At 38.4% G+C, this 19,085-nt stretch overlaps 1 protein-coding gene across 1 annotated transcript in view; it reads right to left on the bottom strand.

Annotated features, from left to right (window-relative positions):
• The window catches only part of Nbas (neuroblastoma amplified sequence), a 284,959-nt gene that overhangs the window by 139,988 nt on the left and 125,886 nt on the right, over positions 1-19,085 (bottom strand). The window contains exons 26-32 of the mRNA XM_013013552.1: positions 18,814-18,947; positions 16,246-16,308; positions 14,661-14,783; positions 10,511-10,613; positions 7,902-8,131; positions 3,784-3,896; positions 502-615 (exon numbers count right to left, since the gene is read on the bottom strand). Coding sequence (XP_012869006.1) covers positions 502-615; positions 3,784-3,896; positions 7,902-8,131; positions 10,511-10,613; positions 14,661-14,783; positions 16,246-16,308; positions 18,814-18,947 — 880 coding nt within the window. The remainder of the gene's footprint in view (positions 1-501; positions 616-3,783; positions 3,897-7,901; positions 8,132-10,510; positions 10,614-14,660; positions 14,784-16,245; positions 16,309-18,813; positions 18,948-19,085) is intronic.

Here is a 19,085-nt window from a genome sequence, read left to right as displayed (position 1 = left end):
CCTCCATGTTCATTGCAGCACTGTTCACAATAGCCAGGATATGGAAACAACCCAGATGCCCCACGACAGATGAATGGATCCAAAAATTCTGGTATCTATACACAATGGAATATTATGCAGCCATTAGAAAGGGCAAAATAATGGCATTTGGAGGGAAATGGATGGAACTAGAAGAAATCATGTTGAGCAAGGTTAAGCCAAGAGCAAAGAGACAAGAGGCACATGGTCTCCCTGCTAACTGGATATTAAATCCAAAACATAAGGTACGACAAAGTTAATAAGACTCAAGAAACAAAGGACCTCCACTCATCTGGTCGTATCATTACTAAATAACCCCATGCTGCTGATCATATATATGGTATATATGTGCACACCAGAGGGAAACACAATACAAATTTCACAATACTGTGAAATTTGTGAAATTATGTAATTACTTAATCACAATAAAAAAATTTACCAAAAGAAAAGGAAACTTCTGTAGCTTAACATTCAAACACTTACCTGCAACCTTGAGCAACTCCGCCAGGCTGAGAAGCTTAGCAGACTGTTTGTAACATGTGGGAGACTGGGAAATACACTCCTTAATGAGGCTGATTCGATCTGAGCACAGTCGCACTACAAAAGAAAGACATACTAAAGAATTGCAACGGCAGACATCACAAAAGGGTGCTGTGACCACCACCAAGTAAGGTAATCAAACTGAATGAAAATAGACTCAAGTGGGGCACAGGGGCTCATACCTACAATCCCAATCAGGAATACATAATAAGACACTGTTTCAAAAATGAAAAATAAATAAAGCAGGGACCAGGTACAGCAGATCACCCCATCTGCCAAGAAAGAGGAGACAAAGTGGATCAGGACTCAGAGCCAGCCCAGGCAAATAAAGTCACCAAGACCACATCACAATCAGTAAGCCAGGTGAGATGGCACACCTGTGATCCCTGCTTACCCAGGAGGTACAGACAGGAGGATCATAGTCTGAGGCAGACCCCACAAAAAAAAAGCACGGGAGAGCTGGGAATGTGGCTTAGTGGCAGAGTACTTGCCTGGCATGCATGAAGCCCTGGGTTCCATTCCTCAGTACAACATACACAGAAAAAGCCAGAAGTGGAGCTGTGGCTCAAGTGGCAGAGTGCTAGTCTTGAGCAAAAGCAGCAAAAAGCAGCTCAGGGACAGTGCCTAGGCCCTGAGTTCAAGCCCCAAGACTGGCAAAAACATAAAAACTAAAAAGCATGAGATACTATCTAATTAAAAGCAACTAAAGGCTGTGGGCAGAGCTAAAGGAGTAAAGCAGCTAGCAAACAGGCGTTTAAACCCTAGTACCACCAAGAAAAACCCAAAGTTGTTTCCAGATCAATGAAAACTAAATAAAATGTGCATGTACAAAAATAAATTATTGCTTCTGAATACATCATGTACAATATGGATATTTTCTTTACAAGTAAACTTCTAAAACATGGCCAATGAATTGGCATCCTGAAGTTACAAAAATGGGTCACCTTTAACAAGGGCCATGTCAGGACCTAATACACAACCACAAAACCAAGGTAGAGAACTAAGACCACTGACAGCCATGGATCACCATTTCCTCCACACCCTCATTTGATGTGAAACTCAAAATTCAGTTCCTCCTCTCCTTGTTTCTCTTAGGCAATGCATATTACTAACTTTCAAGTATTTTAAATGTATTTGGAGGAGTCTAACGGACTCTAATTACCAGGTGAAATGACATTTATACTTTATCTTCTAAATCTCTCTACAATCACTACACAGTTGTCTTTTACTGCTGATAGAAAGTACATATATCAGCTTGAATTATATAAGTAGCTAACAGACACACAGAGACACAAATACACATATACATACACACACACACATACGCACACACACACACAAAGCCACATGATTTAATATAAAAGCAGAAAAGTTACATTGTGCTCCACTCTTCCTTAATTGAAAACTGCAATAAATGTTACTGATTTTAATAAGCTAAAAATGTCTCTTAGTAACTTTAACTAATCTTCAAAATTTTAAGAAGCTTTGAGCTCAAAGATTGCATTAATGGTACAACTGAATAAAATCTTCTCCCAAATGAAAATTACCTGACATAGACTTTATAAAGATGTTATAGGATATGTGTAATTACACACAAATTACTTCCAAGCAATGATATTCAAGGTTTCAATAGTGATGTCTCTTTCAAGTATAATAAATCTGAGAAGCAGAACTTTAATTCTGAGCAAATCTACAGTGATGACCCTGTGAACACAAGAGTGTCTGATTCATATTCCCACAGGTCCAGTCAACTCTAACACTAAAAGGGACAAACAACAGGAACAAGGAACTTATACTAGGCCATCCCTATCTGAGGGGGGAGGGAGATAGGGAAGAAGGGGAGAGAAGAGACAGCTATAGTGTAAATTGGAAGGAAGTCTGCTCTGTTTCTCCCATCCTCATTTCTAACCTTTTCTACAGTAAGAAGAGAGATTAAAGAAGACAAAAGGCCAGCCAAGCACACTGCAGAACACGTGGACCTCCCTCTCATTTAGGGCACTGGGGTCCTGGGTTTCAAGAGTTTGAAGAGACTGAAAGCTACTTGTCAAGTGAGGTCAGGTAAGGCCAGAACATTGTGAGATGTGTCCTGTTCTCACAGCACAAAGTTGCTAAGACCATGGCTGTGAGACAGGAGGAAAGTTGACGTGGCACCTAAATGTCTTTTATTACTGAAAATGAAATACTAACTCTAAGCCAAAATCTGTGATTATTACTTCTGCTTAAAAAAAAAAAACTAAAACTGACTGAATTAAAGAATACACTGGTTCTGGGAATGTAGCCTTATGGTACAGTGCTTGCCTAGCATGCATGAAGCCCTGGGTTCAATTCCTCAGTACCATATAAATAGGAAAAGCTGGGAGTGGTAACGTGGCTCAAGTGGTAGAGTGTTAAAATTGAGCAAAAGACGCTCAGGGACAGTGCCCAGGCCCTGAGTTCACGCCCCAGGATTGGCAAGATACATACATAATGCATACATACACACACACACACACACACACACACACACACACACACACACAATTATTTATACTGGGCCAGACACTGGTGGTCCATTCCTTTAATCCTAGCTACTCAAGAAGCTGAGATATGGGGATCGCAGTTCAAAGTCAGTCTGGGCAAGAAAGTACATGAGACTCTTATCTATAATTAACCACCAAAAAGCCAGAAATGGAACTATTGCTGAAGTGGTAGAGTCCTAGTCTTGAGCAAAAATCCCAGTAACAGTGCCCAGGCCCTGATTCAGGGTGGAAAAAAAGGTAAAAACTAAATAGATTTTTAAAAATAAAATAAAACACACCACACACACACACACACACACACACACACACACACACACACAGAGTCAGTCGGGCATGAAAAGAAAAAACATAGCTAGTTAAACATCTATTAAATAAAATAGAATATATAAATTATGTCAAAACTTATGGCAATGTGAAATTCTCAATCATAATCCTCAATAGCTATTTCTGTTTTTATCCAATAGCCTCGCTCCTTCTGCTAATGTTATTTTTTCAAAGACTGCGAATATGAACTGTAAATAATAATTTGTGCCCAAAAATAGTAGCTTTATTGCTTAATTTCTGTTTCCACTTGAATTTCACTGGATAGGAAACAAAACTGGAATCTAATGCTCATTATTCCTTGGTTTCTGAGAACTAAAAAGGTATAATAGTAAATTAGTGCAAGTTACGTTGATAACACTGTAATACAAAACAGAAAACTTACCTTGCAAAGGCAAGATCTTTACTCCAAATTCTTCAAGACATCCAAGTGCCTGGATGAGGTCAAGCTCCTCCTGAATGGCAGAGGGTCTATCTGTTATCAGCTGTAAACAGCACCTAAAAGAAAGTAGACATGCTTTTCATTTTTAGTTTAAAGATTAGTTGCCCAAAACTCCCTCCACATTGTTTTACTTCTAAATTTTGTTTGTTTGGGTTCTTTTGTTGTTTTCATCATTGTTTTGTTATGCTGTTAGCAGTGCTTGAACTCTGGGCCTTGTATTCTCACTCAGCTTTTTCACTCACAGTTGGACTCTACCACTTGAGCCATGTCTCTAGCCCCATACATATTTTGTAAAAGATGGCTCAGTGCAAGTGGCTCACACCCATAATCTTAGCTTCCAGGCGCTGGATACCAGTTCAAGGCCAGGCTAGACAGGACACTCAGGTTCAACCAATAAAAAAGCATGGCGACATGAGTCTATCATCCTATCAATGCAAGAAGTGTAAAGAGCATTGCAGCCTAAGATATCCCAGGCATAAAGGTAAGACTCGAAAAATAAATAAAGCAAAAAAGGGTGAGAGTCATGGTTCAAGTGGTAAGAAACCTGTGTAGCAAACACAAGGCCCTGAGTTCAAAGCAAACATGTTCAATCAAGTTAACCTCCTTTATTGACCAACAGAGGATCAAACAAATATTACTAAGAATCCACTACATTCCAGACATTGGGCCTGCCAGATGTTTTCTTTGACCTTCATTCTCACACTAAACCCACATGGGAGGCAAATATCAACATATGCTTTAAGAGGGAAAAGCTGGCTAAGAGGCCAAGTGATTTGGCCATGAATACACTGACATTACTAATGGCATCATGACATGAAGCACCATAATTCTTTCTAGCATTCTTCCACTCATGAAAAACAAGGTAATGATTATATCAGACAGGACACTTTTTAAAGCGGGAATTCAAGTAATTCCAGGTTTCCTTCTAGAACAAATAAGAATGTTATAACTTTGTACTTCAGAAGAAATGACTTATAAAAAATACACAACAAACATTTTTTTCTAATTGAAGAAAACAAAGTATCCATTGGTAATACAGGGCTAAGATAAACTACAGGCTACAGTGGTTTGCTAAACTAAGAATGTGTAATATTCATGGACTGTTTCACTTTGCTTTATTTTGAAATAGGTCTCACTATGTTGTCCTAGGAGGATTAAAATTCAGGCTCAAGTGATCCCCCTGCCTCTACCTCCTGAGTAGTTGCAATTGCAAGCACGCATCACCATGCAGAGCTCCATGCAATAGCTTAGATAAAATTTTTTAAAATTTAGAGAACGTATTCTTCAGAAAAGTTTTATTCAGTAAATGACCTTATTACCTGAAAGGAATGTGCAAAGTAACACTGGATGACAGGAGCAGAAAAGACAAATTGTCATCAGGCCACAGAGAGTTCAGACACCAAGTCCAGCATCGATGTGACCAGGCATGTAAATTTGTGGGAATTTAATCAATTGAGCACTCACATATATTGTTGTCTTCAGTGTAAAATATCCACAAGTTTTGGTGGTTTCTGTCTAAATTTTAAAGACACTCAAAAGCGGAACCCATAACTCCAGCCAAGGGCACTTATTCTACAGACTGGCTCACCCATGGTCAGTCATACTGTTATAGTGGTTCACTATCAGGTTGTTTAAGAAAGGAAAGAAAATACAACAATTTTGAACTATATTCTATGAAAGGCAAGCAATGGAATAGTTTATAACTATCAAAAAAAGTATGCAATACCTGTGTGTACTCATATGGTAAAACATGTAATATAGAACATCAATTTAAAAAGCAAGGTATATCATTAGTAAGAACTTACAGCCCAGACAGAAAAGTTCATGAGACTCTTATCTCCAATTAACCACACACAAAAAAAAAAAAAACAGTCACTCAAAAGGTAGAGTGACATCCTTCAGCAAAAGGAGTTCGAGTCTCAGTACTGGTACACGCACACACACGCGCGCAAACGCAAACACACACACACACACACAGCTGGGGAATAAAGGAAGGGAAGCAGAATGAGGAGGAAATTCCCTTTGTGCTGTGCTGTTTGGATGTTTACTGCTTTTTCCTCAATAAAAGTACTAACAATCTAGGCACCAGTGGCTCATGCCTATAATCCTGACTACTCAGGAGGCAGAGACCTGAGGATTGTGGTTCAAAGCCAGCCTGGGTAGGAAAGCCCATTGAGACTCCTATCTCCAATAAACTACCAAAAAAAAAAAAAAAGCTGGAAGTGAAGCTATGGGCTCAAGTGGCAGAGCACTAGCTTAGGAAAATCAGGTTTCAGGACAACGCCCAGGCCCTCAGTTCAAGCCCCAAGACTAGCAAAAACAACAACAAAAACCCTAACTAACTGAACACTAACTAAACACACTAAATTCATCTATAAAAATGCATGGGATATTATCCATGCTGCCATATCTGTAAATATTGTGCTACATTTGGATTCACAGTTCACAGTAAGCTCACAAATCCATATATATGTACATGTCATCTGCTTAAAATTGAGGTGCATCCTTGTGGGAGAGAAGGGGAGTAATGGACAAGAAATTCTATCTATAATGATAGCCTTTAAAATGCTCGCTGAGAAACACCTGCCACAAAGGTTTAGTTCAAACACAATTCCCAGTTTCAAAGGTCATTTGATTTTGACATTTTCATCATCTGAAACAAAAATAAAATCCTTTAGGGAAAGATAAGTAAAGACATAGTTAACTACCTTAAACAGTTTTGTCAAGTTCAATAACCTAGTCGGAGAAAATGATGCTTTCTGAGAGAAGGCATCACAGCGGGGGGAAAAAGCAATTGTTCACTTTTGATAAAGTTGAGATAAGAACTAGTCACCTAGAAGAAGAAACATGTATCTAGATGGTTACTATAATTATTGTCTCAAAAAAATACCAAATAAACATGAAATTTAAAGGCAAAAAGTTGCTGGTTCATACATTAGAAAGATATTTTGTCGTTTGCAAAGAAATGAAAGGACCTGAAAAAAAATCATGTCACATGAAGTCAGGCCCGAGAGACAAAGGGTGCGTGTTTCCCTCCTATGTGGAGCCTACAATAATTTATAAATACATACGTAAACACTTCAGGATAGTACCCAGGATATATCAGTATATTAGCTAAAATATGATCGATTAAAGAGAGAACTCAAACGATGTAATTCCTTAGAAAGGCTAATTCACAGTTCAACAACATAAACTCCAGGAAATGAATACTCAAAAAACCGGGGGTTGGATCAAGAAGGTTGAGAGACAACAATGGAAGGATTGACATTAAGATACTCCTAACGTGTACTCTCAAAGTGGCAGGGTGAACAGAAGCTCCTCTGTAGTATAACTACTTAAAGATAATTAAAAAAAATAAAATTATTGGTATAAAAATAACAAACAGATAAGTCACCATTAAACGGAACATAAAGTTTGTTGTTGTTAACTAGGAAGTAGATATTTCATTATAATAAAAAAAGAACCAATTCAAAAAACTTTCCTGAAGCTTTTAAGGTTCCTTAAACAAAGGATCACTTAATACAGAGGTAATAAGTAAAAAAAAAATCAGTGTAATTGTGAAGAACTACAAAAGCTCAGAACTGAGTATACCTTCTGAGTAAATCACATAAGAGGAGTAGAAATACAATAGGCCAGGAAAGGGAATAAATTTATAACCTAGAACTTGCTAACAGGAAGGGACTCTGGAATTTTATCACCTAATCAGGGCCCCTGCTTCTAAACAGCCAGATGCTGCTGCAATGGAGACAGGGCCCAATACATGCAGAAACCAGAGTTTGAATTTATAGGTGAGCCATGAGTATCTTCTAACTAAAGGGACACACAGATTTTCCAGTAGGTAGTAAAACTCACTTAGCAGAAAACACGTCGGAGGAAAAGGGTCAAGAAGTTAATGGATATTCATCATTCATTAGCTTTCTTACTATATTCAAGCAACAAATAACTGAGCCCCATTCAGTGTTGTACTTGAGGTAACCTGTGGTTTGGGTAAAGAATAGCCCTACAGTGAAGTCTGTGCATCCTGACTCTTCCCTCTGATGGAAGAACATGGAGTCACCTACCTGGCCAGATCCATGCAACTGTCAGTGAGGTTGGTGGATGAGTTGAAGTACTCTCTGCTGGCAGCCAAGACCAAGTCAATGCTTTTGTGGTAACTGACCCTGTACTGAGGCCTTCCTTTATGGGATGCAATAGCGGGAAGATTTGCTGAACAGGCAGTGTGTTGCATCATCTGTCCTGCCAGGTGGATGTTTTCAAGGCGACTGGAGCACAGAAGGCTTTCAGTAAATATCTGGGGAAAAAAATAAGAAGCTGGAATTAATGATTGAAGAAAGACTCAGTTGTCAACAAAAAAAAAGATTCTGAAATCCAACAAAAATAAATTAAAAATGCATCCAAGCGCAGCTGGTTGCATAATTGTAAACATACTAAATCACCATGAGTTGATAGATATCTAAGTTTATATTACATGATTCTGACCTCATTAAAAAAAATCTGACCTTTTCTGCTTGACTCAGACATATATTAGTTAAATCCCATTCAAAAGGGAGGGAAAATGGTGGATTTGATGTCAGGTAACAAAGGAAACCATAATCTGAAGAGACAAAGAAGGAAGAGTACCAGGAATCAAGAAAGGGGAGGGGGAAAAAAAAACAAAAAACAGAAAAATCACCGAACAGTCTGCAAGCCCAGTCCAGACTCCCAAGGAGAGGGAAGAAAAACCTGAAGACCTAGTGAGAAGGAAGCACAAAAGACCTTGGCGCTTGACAGGCAATTCCAGATCCCACCCTCCTGGAAGCCTGAGCTATCTTAGCACCTTAATCCTCCTAATCTTAGCATCCTCAGTAGCTAAGATTACAAGGCCACCAGTACTCAGTTTCACAACTATTCATTTTCAATCATCTATACAAATGCTTGTTTACTAAAATCACAAAGCTAAGTAATTTTACAAAATGAAGAGTTAATTTTTATAATTTTTACTTCATCAGTAAGTCAGGAGAAATGAAAACAAGAAATGCCCTATATATTGTTTTATGTTTGGCTTGACAAGAAAATTCAAAAAACTTTTTTTTTTTTGGGTCCGGTCGTGGGGCCTGAACTCTGGGCCTGGGAGCTGTCCCTCAGCTCTTCAGCTCAAGGCTAGCACTCTACCACTTGAGCCAGTGCCACTTCCAGCTTTTTTTTTTTGCTTATGTGGTGCTGAGGAATCGAACCCAGGGCCTCAGGCATGCAAGGCAAGCGCTCTACCACTGAGCCACCTTCCTAGCCCCTCAAAACACTTTTTACACTGCATCCCAATAAAAATGAGTTAAGTTTGATCAGTTTCCCATTATATGGAAAACTTATGATTACCATGCGTAATCATAAGTAACATACTACCTTCCAAAATGATTAGCAAATACCACTGAATTATTCCTTTAGTCAAATGACAACTATTTTGTAAGTCTCTTTAATATCTCAAACAGTAGGATATGCACTGTGGGCATGAGGACAGACATGAAGCAGCTCATGATCAAACTAAAGAAACAACTAGGTTTTAAGGAAAGTCTTTAGTAAAAGACTTAGTAAAGATCCTCCTTTTAGAAAAAGGAGGATGTCTTAGGAGGTACATCTTATAGAGATCTTTCCAAGTAAGATCAAGAGGAATACATTCTAACCAAAGAGAATATATGCAAGCAAAGTCACAGAAACAGGCAAAAACACAGGAAGAAAAATTAATTCAAGCCAGATGGGATGGAGAGACTGGAATATAAATAATACTACAGAGACTGACAAGGCAGGGAGTGGGCAAGAAGGCTGCAATCCATTGTGGGTTTCCAAACACAAGCACAGGTACTTTGTGGGAAATACAGAATAAGCAAGGAATGTTCAGAAGAAGATCACCAGGAAAAGTTTACTGTTAGACGATGGTGGCTCAAGCCTCTAATACTAGATAGTAGAGACTGAGATCTGAGGTTAATGGATCAAGCCAGCAGGGGCAGAAAAGTCCTAGAGACTCTTTTGTCCAATTAACCCATGAGAAAGCTGGGATTGAAGGTGTGGCTCAAGTAGTAGAACTCCAACCTTGAGCAAAAAAGCCAAGTGAGAGCATGAGGCCTTAAGGTTAAGCTCAAGTGCCAGTACAAGGAAAAAAAAATGATAAGAAGAAAAATGGCTTTAGAATACTTTGGGTACAAAGAAAAAAAAAGATATACAGACACAGAAAAACAAAACATGGTTCTATTTAGCAGAGATGAAGACAGGTAGGAGAAACATGGAATGCTTTTCAAATAAAATTAATAAGCTTTGGTGTTATTTTAGGGATTTTGTTTGCTTTAGCTGAGTACTAAACTCAGGGCTCTGCATAGAGTTAAACATACACTCTCCCACTGAGCTACACCCCAACCATTAGCTGTATTTTAGTGTCCACCAAAACTGTAGAAATGAGAGAAGTTGTACAGTGTCAAGCACTATCTGAGAATTAATCCACTAAATGGATGGCATTGTAAAAAATAAAGAAGATAGAGGGTAAGTATGAAAGTGACAAAACAGTCAAACACTAGCCACTTCTCAGCTATCATCTGATCACAATGTGACTTTCAGGGCAGCTTATGACCATCTCTCCTGTGGTTAGTGAAGTACCACAACCCACATCTCTAAGGGAGGAAGAAACATGTAGACTTGTATTTACCTCATAACAAGCATCCGCGTCTAGGCATGTGTACACGTTCTCCTGCATAGTTAACATGTCCTGCAGCAATGTTCTCCAGTGAGACTCACTGACAGGAGGCTGTCTGGAGGGAGGAGAAAAGAAAAAAAAAATTTAAGCTATTTTTCTTTAATTCAACAAAAAATGGAGAACACTAAACACTAACACTATCTATTGTTCTCCACACGATATTGGCCCCACGTGACTGGCAGGAATTTATCTCCAGCTCATTTGAGTTTCCAGGACAAAATCTGGGTTGAAGATGGAAGGAAAGTTGGGCAGCCGCATGTGCATCTATGTAAGAGGTACCACAAAACAAGCCTCTGAATTGGCTGCTTAGACTCAAACTTAAAGCAGCATTAGCCATTAGAGGCAAAGAAAAACAAGCTGTAGGGGTCAATGGTAAAAAAAAAAAAAAAAAAAGCCCAGGTAAGGTGAAGCAGAGAAGGCCAGCCTCCTGCACCAGCCTCCCAAGTTGCTGGGATGGCAGACACATGCAACCACACCCAGACTGTAAAATTTTTAATAAGCCTGTGCTTCATTGGCTATGGAATTTTGTATTTGTCACACAAAATGATCAATTACTCTTGTTCCAAATGCAATAAGGCACTGGGGAACAGTTTTGTCTCTACACAAATATAGCAATCAGAATATTTGCTGGTATGCCAGGATGATCCATGACATGTTTCTATCTGTTTGACCTTGGCACCTGCATTCCTCTGAAGGGCTCTTTCAGATTGGGTGTGCAGGTAGAGATGAGACGATGTGCTGAAGCAAGTGTCCCTGTCACAGCAGCTCAGGACCATCTGTGCCCGGCCCTGTGTGGCATCACTCAGTCTCACAGCCAGCTTATGGCTCTGCAAGCCAGCTTATGTTCTGGGACAGATGGCTTTAGCATTTCCTCACACATGGCTAGCCATAAGTGGGGTTCTAATTAAAATTAATTACAAGACATTATTTATAATAGCCTTCTTCAGAAAACATTCAATAAGTAAGAACCAATGAGAGATTTTGAAGAAAGAAGAGGTTTACAAATCAACACAGATTCCTGAAGACAAATACAGTCATAAGTTGCAGTGCTGGAAAGAAGGTGGATTTCTCATGGAGAAATGGGATTGTATTCAAGATGGTAAAGCCTGGGTTCATGACAGATGATGAGATCTACCAGGTTTCAAATATGAACAAGACTATTCCAGAGATACAAAAGCCCAAGACTTGGTAACGTACATAAAATAGTCAAGATGTGTTTCAAGGAGACCATATTGAAAGCAGCCATATTTCTGCAAATAGTCACTGTAAGCAAATCACCATGAGGAGAGATTTACCACAGGGACTACACAAGTATGTAAGCAAGGAAGGATGGAAGGTGGCCTCAGTAACTGCAAAGCTTTCTTATCAAAGAGCAGTTCTAGAACAGGCAGCACAATATTGCAAATGTCTACTCTCTGTAGTTAAAAAGAAAGTGTAAGACTTAAATCATCAACACTATGTGGGCACAGTGGCCCACTCAATCCTGTTACCTGGAAGGCAGATATTGGAGGACTTCAGTTTGTGGCCAGCTCAGGCAAAAAGTCGGCAAGATCTAAATCTCAACCAATAAGCCAAATGTACTGATGCACAACTCAATTCCAGCTATATAAGAGGCATAAGTAAAAGTATCACAGGTTGAGACCAGCCAAGGCAAAAATGCAAGACAGTATCTAAAAAACTGAAGCAAAAAGGATGGGGACAGGGACTAAATAGTAGAGTACCTGCTCAGCAAAGCCTTATAAGACTCTGTGTTCAAGGCATAGTAGTGATGTCTTTGACATCATTTAGTAATTACTGGCCCCTGATATGTAGTTTCTCATTTGAGGTCTATCATGCTTAACACATGTCAGGAGGGAATTACAACTTAGAAGGTAACTTACCATTGTGTTATAAGAGTTAAGGACAGAGACAAGACAAGAATAAAATGCTAGGGAGTGTCCCAAGAGAAAGAATCACAATCTACACAAAGGAGTCAGCAGCATTTCCATGCACACAACAAAGTGTTTAGGGAGGAGAAAAATACAGGATACTGTGATATCAGTATCAGATTTGCAAGTTTTTAATGTTCAAATGAATCTGTACTCCATAATCTAAAAACAGGCAATGCAATCTTTCTTCCTGTGAGCCTGGTCTTTCAGGATTAGGGTTGTGCTGGGTTATCTTGGTCTTATTTACATTTTTTCAGTTTCCCTAAATGGCACATTGAAGGCTAGAGCATTAGTTTGAGGGAAAAAAAGCTCAGCGACAACACCAAGGATCTGAGTTCAAGCCTCAAGCCAGAAGAAAAAAAGAGAAAGAAAGAAAGAAAGAAAGGGAGAGAGAAAGAGAAAGAGAGAGAAAGAGAAAGAGAGAGAAAGAAAGAAAGAAAGAAAGAAGAGAGAAAGAAAGAAAGAGAGAGAGAGAGAAAGGAGGGAGGGAGGGAAGGAAGGAAGGAACGAATGAACGAACGAATGAACAAACAAACGAAATTGAAGTCAGCAGCAAATAACTTTATTTCAAGACTTAGAGATCTGTAATAACCAATAAACTATGGTATTGGAGAATGAAAGAATAATGGAACGGCATTAAAACATTTAAAAATAAGCCCTCATGTATATGGATTACTGATTTTCAACAAAGTTATAAAGGCAATTCCATAGAAAAAAGTGTGCAACTGTCTAGACATGAAAAACATTACTTATCCTGACAACAATAAGCAGAAAGAAAATCAAAATGAATCATAAACCTAATTATAAATGGGAAAGTAGAAATTTTGCTTAGAATTAAAACTGTGTGGCAATATTTCTTAGATATATTAACAAAAGCACACTCACAAGAGAATAAATTGGTTTTTAAAAATTAATTTTTAAGCATACTTTTCAAAAGACATGGAGAGAATGAAAAGACAAGGCTCAAATGGGAGAAAATGGTTGCCAAGAACAAAGAACACAAAAGCAAACTCTCAAACTTAATAAGAAAACAATTCAGATCGGCAAAGGATGTAATGCTGAGGACAAATGAGGACATGAACAGGTGCTAAACTCTAATTCATTAGAGAGATGCTATTAAAACCAAAGCCAGGTAATATTACATACCTTTAAGACAGCTAAACTAAAGACCTACTGCAATACTCTTTTGCTAAGGCTGTAGAGAAAAGGAAACTGTCTACAAGACTGGCCAAATAGTTAAATAGTGCAAATATTTTTGAAAACAGTAGGCCTGGTTTTTTGTGACTCTGAGAGTTAAACCCAGGGCCATGTACTTACTAAGCAGATGATCTACCACTTGAGCCATACACTCAGCCCTTTGCATCTTCCTCCTTTTTTACAACAGGTTCTCATGTGTATTTTTCAGGGTGGCCTGAACCACAGTCTATTGACAGGCATGGTGGCCACCACCATATCAGTTACCAATTGAGATGAGGTCTTGCCTTTATGGCCAGTTTAGCCTCTAACTATGATCCTCCCTGTCTCTGCCTCCTGAGTAGCTAAGAGTACATATGTGAGCAACCAGTACCCAGTTATTGTTTTTTAAAGTTAACCAACCATTATATGACCCTAATTCCATTTTTAGTTATTCATCCAAGAGAAATTAAAGCATGTATCTCTATAAAAACATATAAATGAATAATCAAAACAGCTATATTTTAAAGCCAAAACCTAAAACAATTCAAATGTTTATAAACAAGTGAGTAGATAGAAGTGAGATAAATTCATAAAATAAATACCACTCAGCAAATAAAACAAATACTGATCTATGATACAACATTAATGAATCACAAATAATTTTGCTAAGTAAAAACAGCAAAATGCTGTATAACTTATTTATAGTACATTCTAGGAAATATGTAGGAATCTACAAAGGGGCAGGAGGGAGATCAGTGGTAGCCTGGAATGGTTGGGAGACTGATGAGGAGAAGTTAGAGGGAAGGACCTAGAAGAACCAAGACATGCTGTTACTATGATTCATGCAGAGATGACTTGGTGAGGAAAAAGATCAAAGCTTAAGCAAGTATAGAGATTTTACTTTGTGTCGTTCACTACAGATCCATTACCTCATTAAAATTATCAAAAGAAGAAAAGAAGCAAAAAAATCACAGGCAAATATCAATGTTACCACTCACTTCCGGCCTGTGTGTCTCGTCAATCTAACCATCAGCTTCCGAGCCTCTTCGAAGCTAGACTGAGTGTTTTTAACAAATGAAATTGGTTTCTCAAGTCCATGTTTTTCCAAAAGCTCTGACACACTGTAAGTGAAAGAATGATTTAAAATCTTGCTGCCAAACAAAAAAAGAATCTAAAGCACATAAATAACACATAACTTTATTTTTTAAATCCTCACATAGTAAGACCCAATATTACATACCATGATTACATAATAAGTCTCAATACTAACTTCTACTAGAATACATCTGGACTAAATATTTTTTTTAAAGAATGACCAATATCTTTATCTCACACATTTTTGCAATTTCCCTCTAATCCAAAAGTACCAGGTCAGTACAATAAGCCAAATGTAAAATTCAATACCCAGTTTTAACTCTTGGCAAATCTCCCTGAGTATCCAGACAAGGATGCCAGAAAAACAATAAACAGAGGGCTTGGTAATGCCTCAATCAAGCCTAATCTCCCTACCGAATCATCTCATAAAAATGTAAGTTTTTATCAGTAATCTTTTGTATCAAATGAACTTCTTTAGCTATCACATTCCACACTCCTCCTATACATACTGATCTGTCTCGTCAAGTTTATCATTTATGATACTGTTAGACATGTATGGCTGGATACCATACAATTCAGTATGTCTCCACAGTATGTACATTAAAACATTTGGCATAAAGTGACTACCAGAACCAACGCTGGCCACACCCACAAAGATGTGAAATAAATTATGCTATTTCACTGAGGTAGTCTTCTTGGTTTTATGAGGAAAACAAAGGTAACTGCAGATCTGTATGGAATAAGCCTGTTTAACAAAAAGTTTTAGTGAAACTTTGATGAATTTTTCAGGGAAGATGAGGGGGAGGAAGGACAAGCCAACTCACAATAGGAAACGTTTGATTTACTACACTGCTTTCGATAAACTAAACACAACTGTGTATCTTCCAAACATAGATTACTAAGAATTGGGCTAAAAAGTAGAGGTTTTACAACGAAAAAGTTAATTCTTCACTACATTCATATGTTATGGTACACAGAGACATTCTGTTTCTTTAAATGCAATATAAAAATTTTAACATTAAAATCCTAATTTAAGTAATAAAATTTTGGTTACTAGATTCCAGATTATGTTTGACTAGATATACAACCTTTACCTGTGATATTGATATTTATAATTTATTTAATTACATTTTAAAGTTTGTTATTCTTACATTTTTACTGATAACATAATATTTATCAGCATTATTTATATGCCCACTGAAAACAGCTACTAGTAAACATTAGACTTCTAAATGGCAAATTCAGAAAACTTTGACAGGTTCAAAGGTTGCTAAGCTATTAAGTACCAGTGTTTTGAAAGCCAACGTTATTAGTCTACCATTCTGCTATAATCAGGTGGCAATGGCTTTATGAGAGAGAAAACTCACTCAAAAATGTCAAATAAATAGGAAGTGAACCTGGGAACAACTAATAGGCAGATTTAAAGGGAACATTAATTAGAATCCTCCTCCCCATTCATACTGAACCAAAGACTACCCTCTTTCTCACCTTAGAATCTTTTCCAGTTGGTCTACCATATCATGGAGAGTAGTAGTTATGTCTGTCTTAAGACTAAAGAAATGAAAGAATAAAAATTAAAATTAAGTTTTAGTAGTGGGTTTTTAATACAAAATAAACTCAATTTGTGGAAGAAATGGTATCTCTCATACTTAATCTCTAACAATATGACACAGTCCAAGGAAAGTTTTAGGCTTGTGTTGTCAGTTTTTAGGACCCTATAAGGTTAAGGTTAAAAACACTAGAGTAGAACAGCATTCTCTACAACAGATTAGCCAGATACCAACAACTATTTTTCTAAAGTACTTTGGTTTCAATTTGCTTCAAGGTATGACAGAACTGCAAATCAGTTACTAGACTTTTTTTTCTTGTGTGTATATATATGTATGTGTGCATGCATGCGCCGTGCACTTGCATGCATGCGCATGCACACACTATACTGAGGCTTGAGGCCAGGTTCTTGTTCTTGCTCTGCTTTTTTTTTTTTTTTGGTTGGTCATGGGGCTTGAACTCTGGGCCTGGGTGCTGTCCCTCAGCTCTTCAGCTCAAAGCAAGCGCTATGCAACTTGAGCTACAGTGCCACTTCCGGTTTTCTAGTGGTTTATTGGAGATAGGAGTCTCATGGTCTTTCCTGCCCAAGCTGGCTTTGAACCCTGATCCTCAGATCTCAGCCTCCTGATTAGCTAGGATTAAAGGCGTGAGCCACCGGCACCCGGCTCTTGCTCTGCTTTTTACCACCACGGCTGGCACTGTACCCCTCGAGCCACATCTCCAGTTCCAGTTACTGGCTTTCTCAAAATAAGAGGTAAGAGGTAAAACAACTATCACTGTTGAACCAATCAAACAGATTGGGAAGACTGCCCTGCATGCTGGCCTTCTCCTAGAACTGCCCACATGCCCGGAAGTTGTACGTTTCCATGAGGATTCTAGTACTCAGGAAGCTCTTCCACACAATCACTCCCTAGGCATCAGGGACTCACATCTACCTCAGCAAGAAGGCCTAGGGAGATAACGATCTGTCACACCATCTCATAGGCTAAAAGCAACCCCTTTCAAAGAAAGCTGGTGGGCAGGGAAGTAGGACCAACATTATCATGAAAGTAGGCAACAAATACAGTTGTTTACTAAAGCCTGACACTACTGGGTTCACACATTAATAGCATGTCTCTTTAAACTCTTGTATTTTACAATAGTACCTTTCAACAATTTGCTTTATACTAAATGACAGTAATTTTCCATAGAAAAAGATCAGTTGACCTATAAAATTCTGGGCCATCTTCTGTATTTGTCTGTTTCCATTATGGTATTAAGTTGTTCTTCTATTTCCTATATTAACTGTATGGGCTGGGAATGTAGCTCAGTGTCTGCAAACAACAGATTTTATTCCTCTTCCTCTCTCCTCTTCCTCCTTCTCTTTCTGCTCTTCTCTTCTTTTCCTTTTATGATGCTAGGAATCAAGCCAAATCTTGCCTAACATGCACAAGGCCCTGGGTTTAATCTCCAGAAAACAACTTCAGTAGCAATGGTAGAAATCGAGCCTAGAGGAGTGATTAGATTCGGGGCAGCAGGGGGAGCTTGTCTTCTCAGTGCCATGACCCAGGCGCTCTGTGCTGCACTACAGTGGGAGGCGTGGCCGGCTGCTGACAGGTGAGGCTAGGCGTGGGAACATGCAGAAGACCACGGAAGTCCAACCTTGACTGGAAAAGATAAGTAAGTGCTAGGATAGGACTCTGCCACTGTACAAATACCCTTTTCCTATTAACCTTGAACTGTGAGTATGTCTGTTTGAATAATTATTCCACAGCGGACTGTAAAACTGGTTCATTAGAAAATAAAGATTGCCTTCACATGAGAAGCAAGAGAAGACACAAGAAAAAGAAAAAGAGCAAAGGGAAAAAGAAAACTGAAAGTAAGGAGGGACTTCTTCTCTAAACATCTGATTGAACAAATGAAGAAATTGGAGACAAATTGAGCAACGTGGCTGATAACACTGGATTGGACCAGTCCACGGACTTCCCATTCAGTGCTCCTTCAAGGCTCCTCTCCAAAGGGGAAATTTATAGGATGTACCAGATTTCAAAGCAAGCTCAAAGGAAAATGACTGCTACCTGACCCTGCATGTAACTTAGTAAGCCAAAAGCATATCCTATAAATTTCTAATTAAACATAAAAGTACTTTTAAAATCATATGCATTCATCTATCAGTACTTCATTATAGGGAAGGATATCATACAGCCAGATATGTGGCTCTATGGTACTTGTCTAATATGTGTAAGGCTCCGACACTTCAATATATCAATAAATGAGTACATGAATGAATGTAACTATAGACTACAGGGCTTCAGATCTTATTTTATTTTGGGTTTTTTTGTTTGCTTGTTCATTGTAGTTCTACAGATCAAACTCAAGGCCTCAGGTATGTTAGGGAAATACTCTACCAGTGAACTATAACCCCCAACTGCACTGTCAATGAACATCTGGAAAAGCAGTATTTTTATTTAAGTGTTAGAATAATGGACACAGTGAGATTAATCTACTCCTATCTACTATATATCTCACCCATATCCCCGTTGTGGCAGACATTCTAAGATGTCGTAACAGAGAGAGAGCTGGTCATTCCGTTCACAGTTATAGATGCACTCTAGTGCTACTGCCATCAGCTGGTCCTGATCTGGAATAATTTTTTGCTGCAGCTAGAGAAAATAAAGCATGTATTAAACATCAATAGATTTACAGTCAGCTATCACATAGCCCAGAACCATGTCACCAGAATATTAAACAGTGCAATTAATAAGCTGTGGAAACAAATCTTGATTGTTCTTTAGCTTACA

This window comes from Dipodomys ordii, unplaced genomic scaffold (genome assembly GCF_000151885.1).
Source record: "Dipodomys ordii isolate 6190 unplaced genomic scaffold, Dord_2.0 Scaffold20, whole genome shotgun sequence".
Classification (NCBI taxonomy): domain Eukaryota; kingdom Metazoa; phylum Chordata; class Mammalia; order Rodentia; family Heteromyidae; genus Dipodomys; species Dipodomys ordii.
The sequence above is the reverse complement of the archived record's forward strand: the minus strand, read 5'-3'. Positions and strand labels throughout refer to the sequence as shown.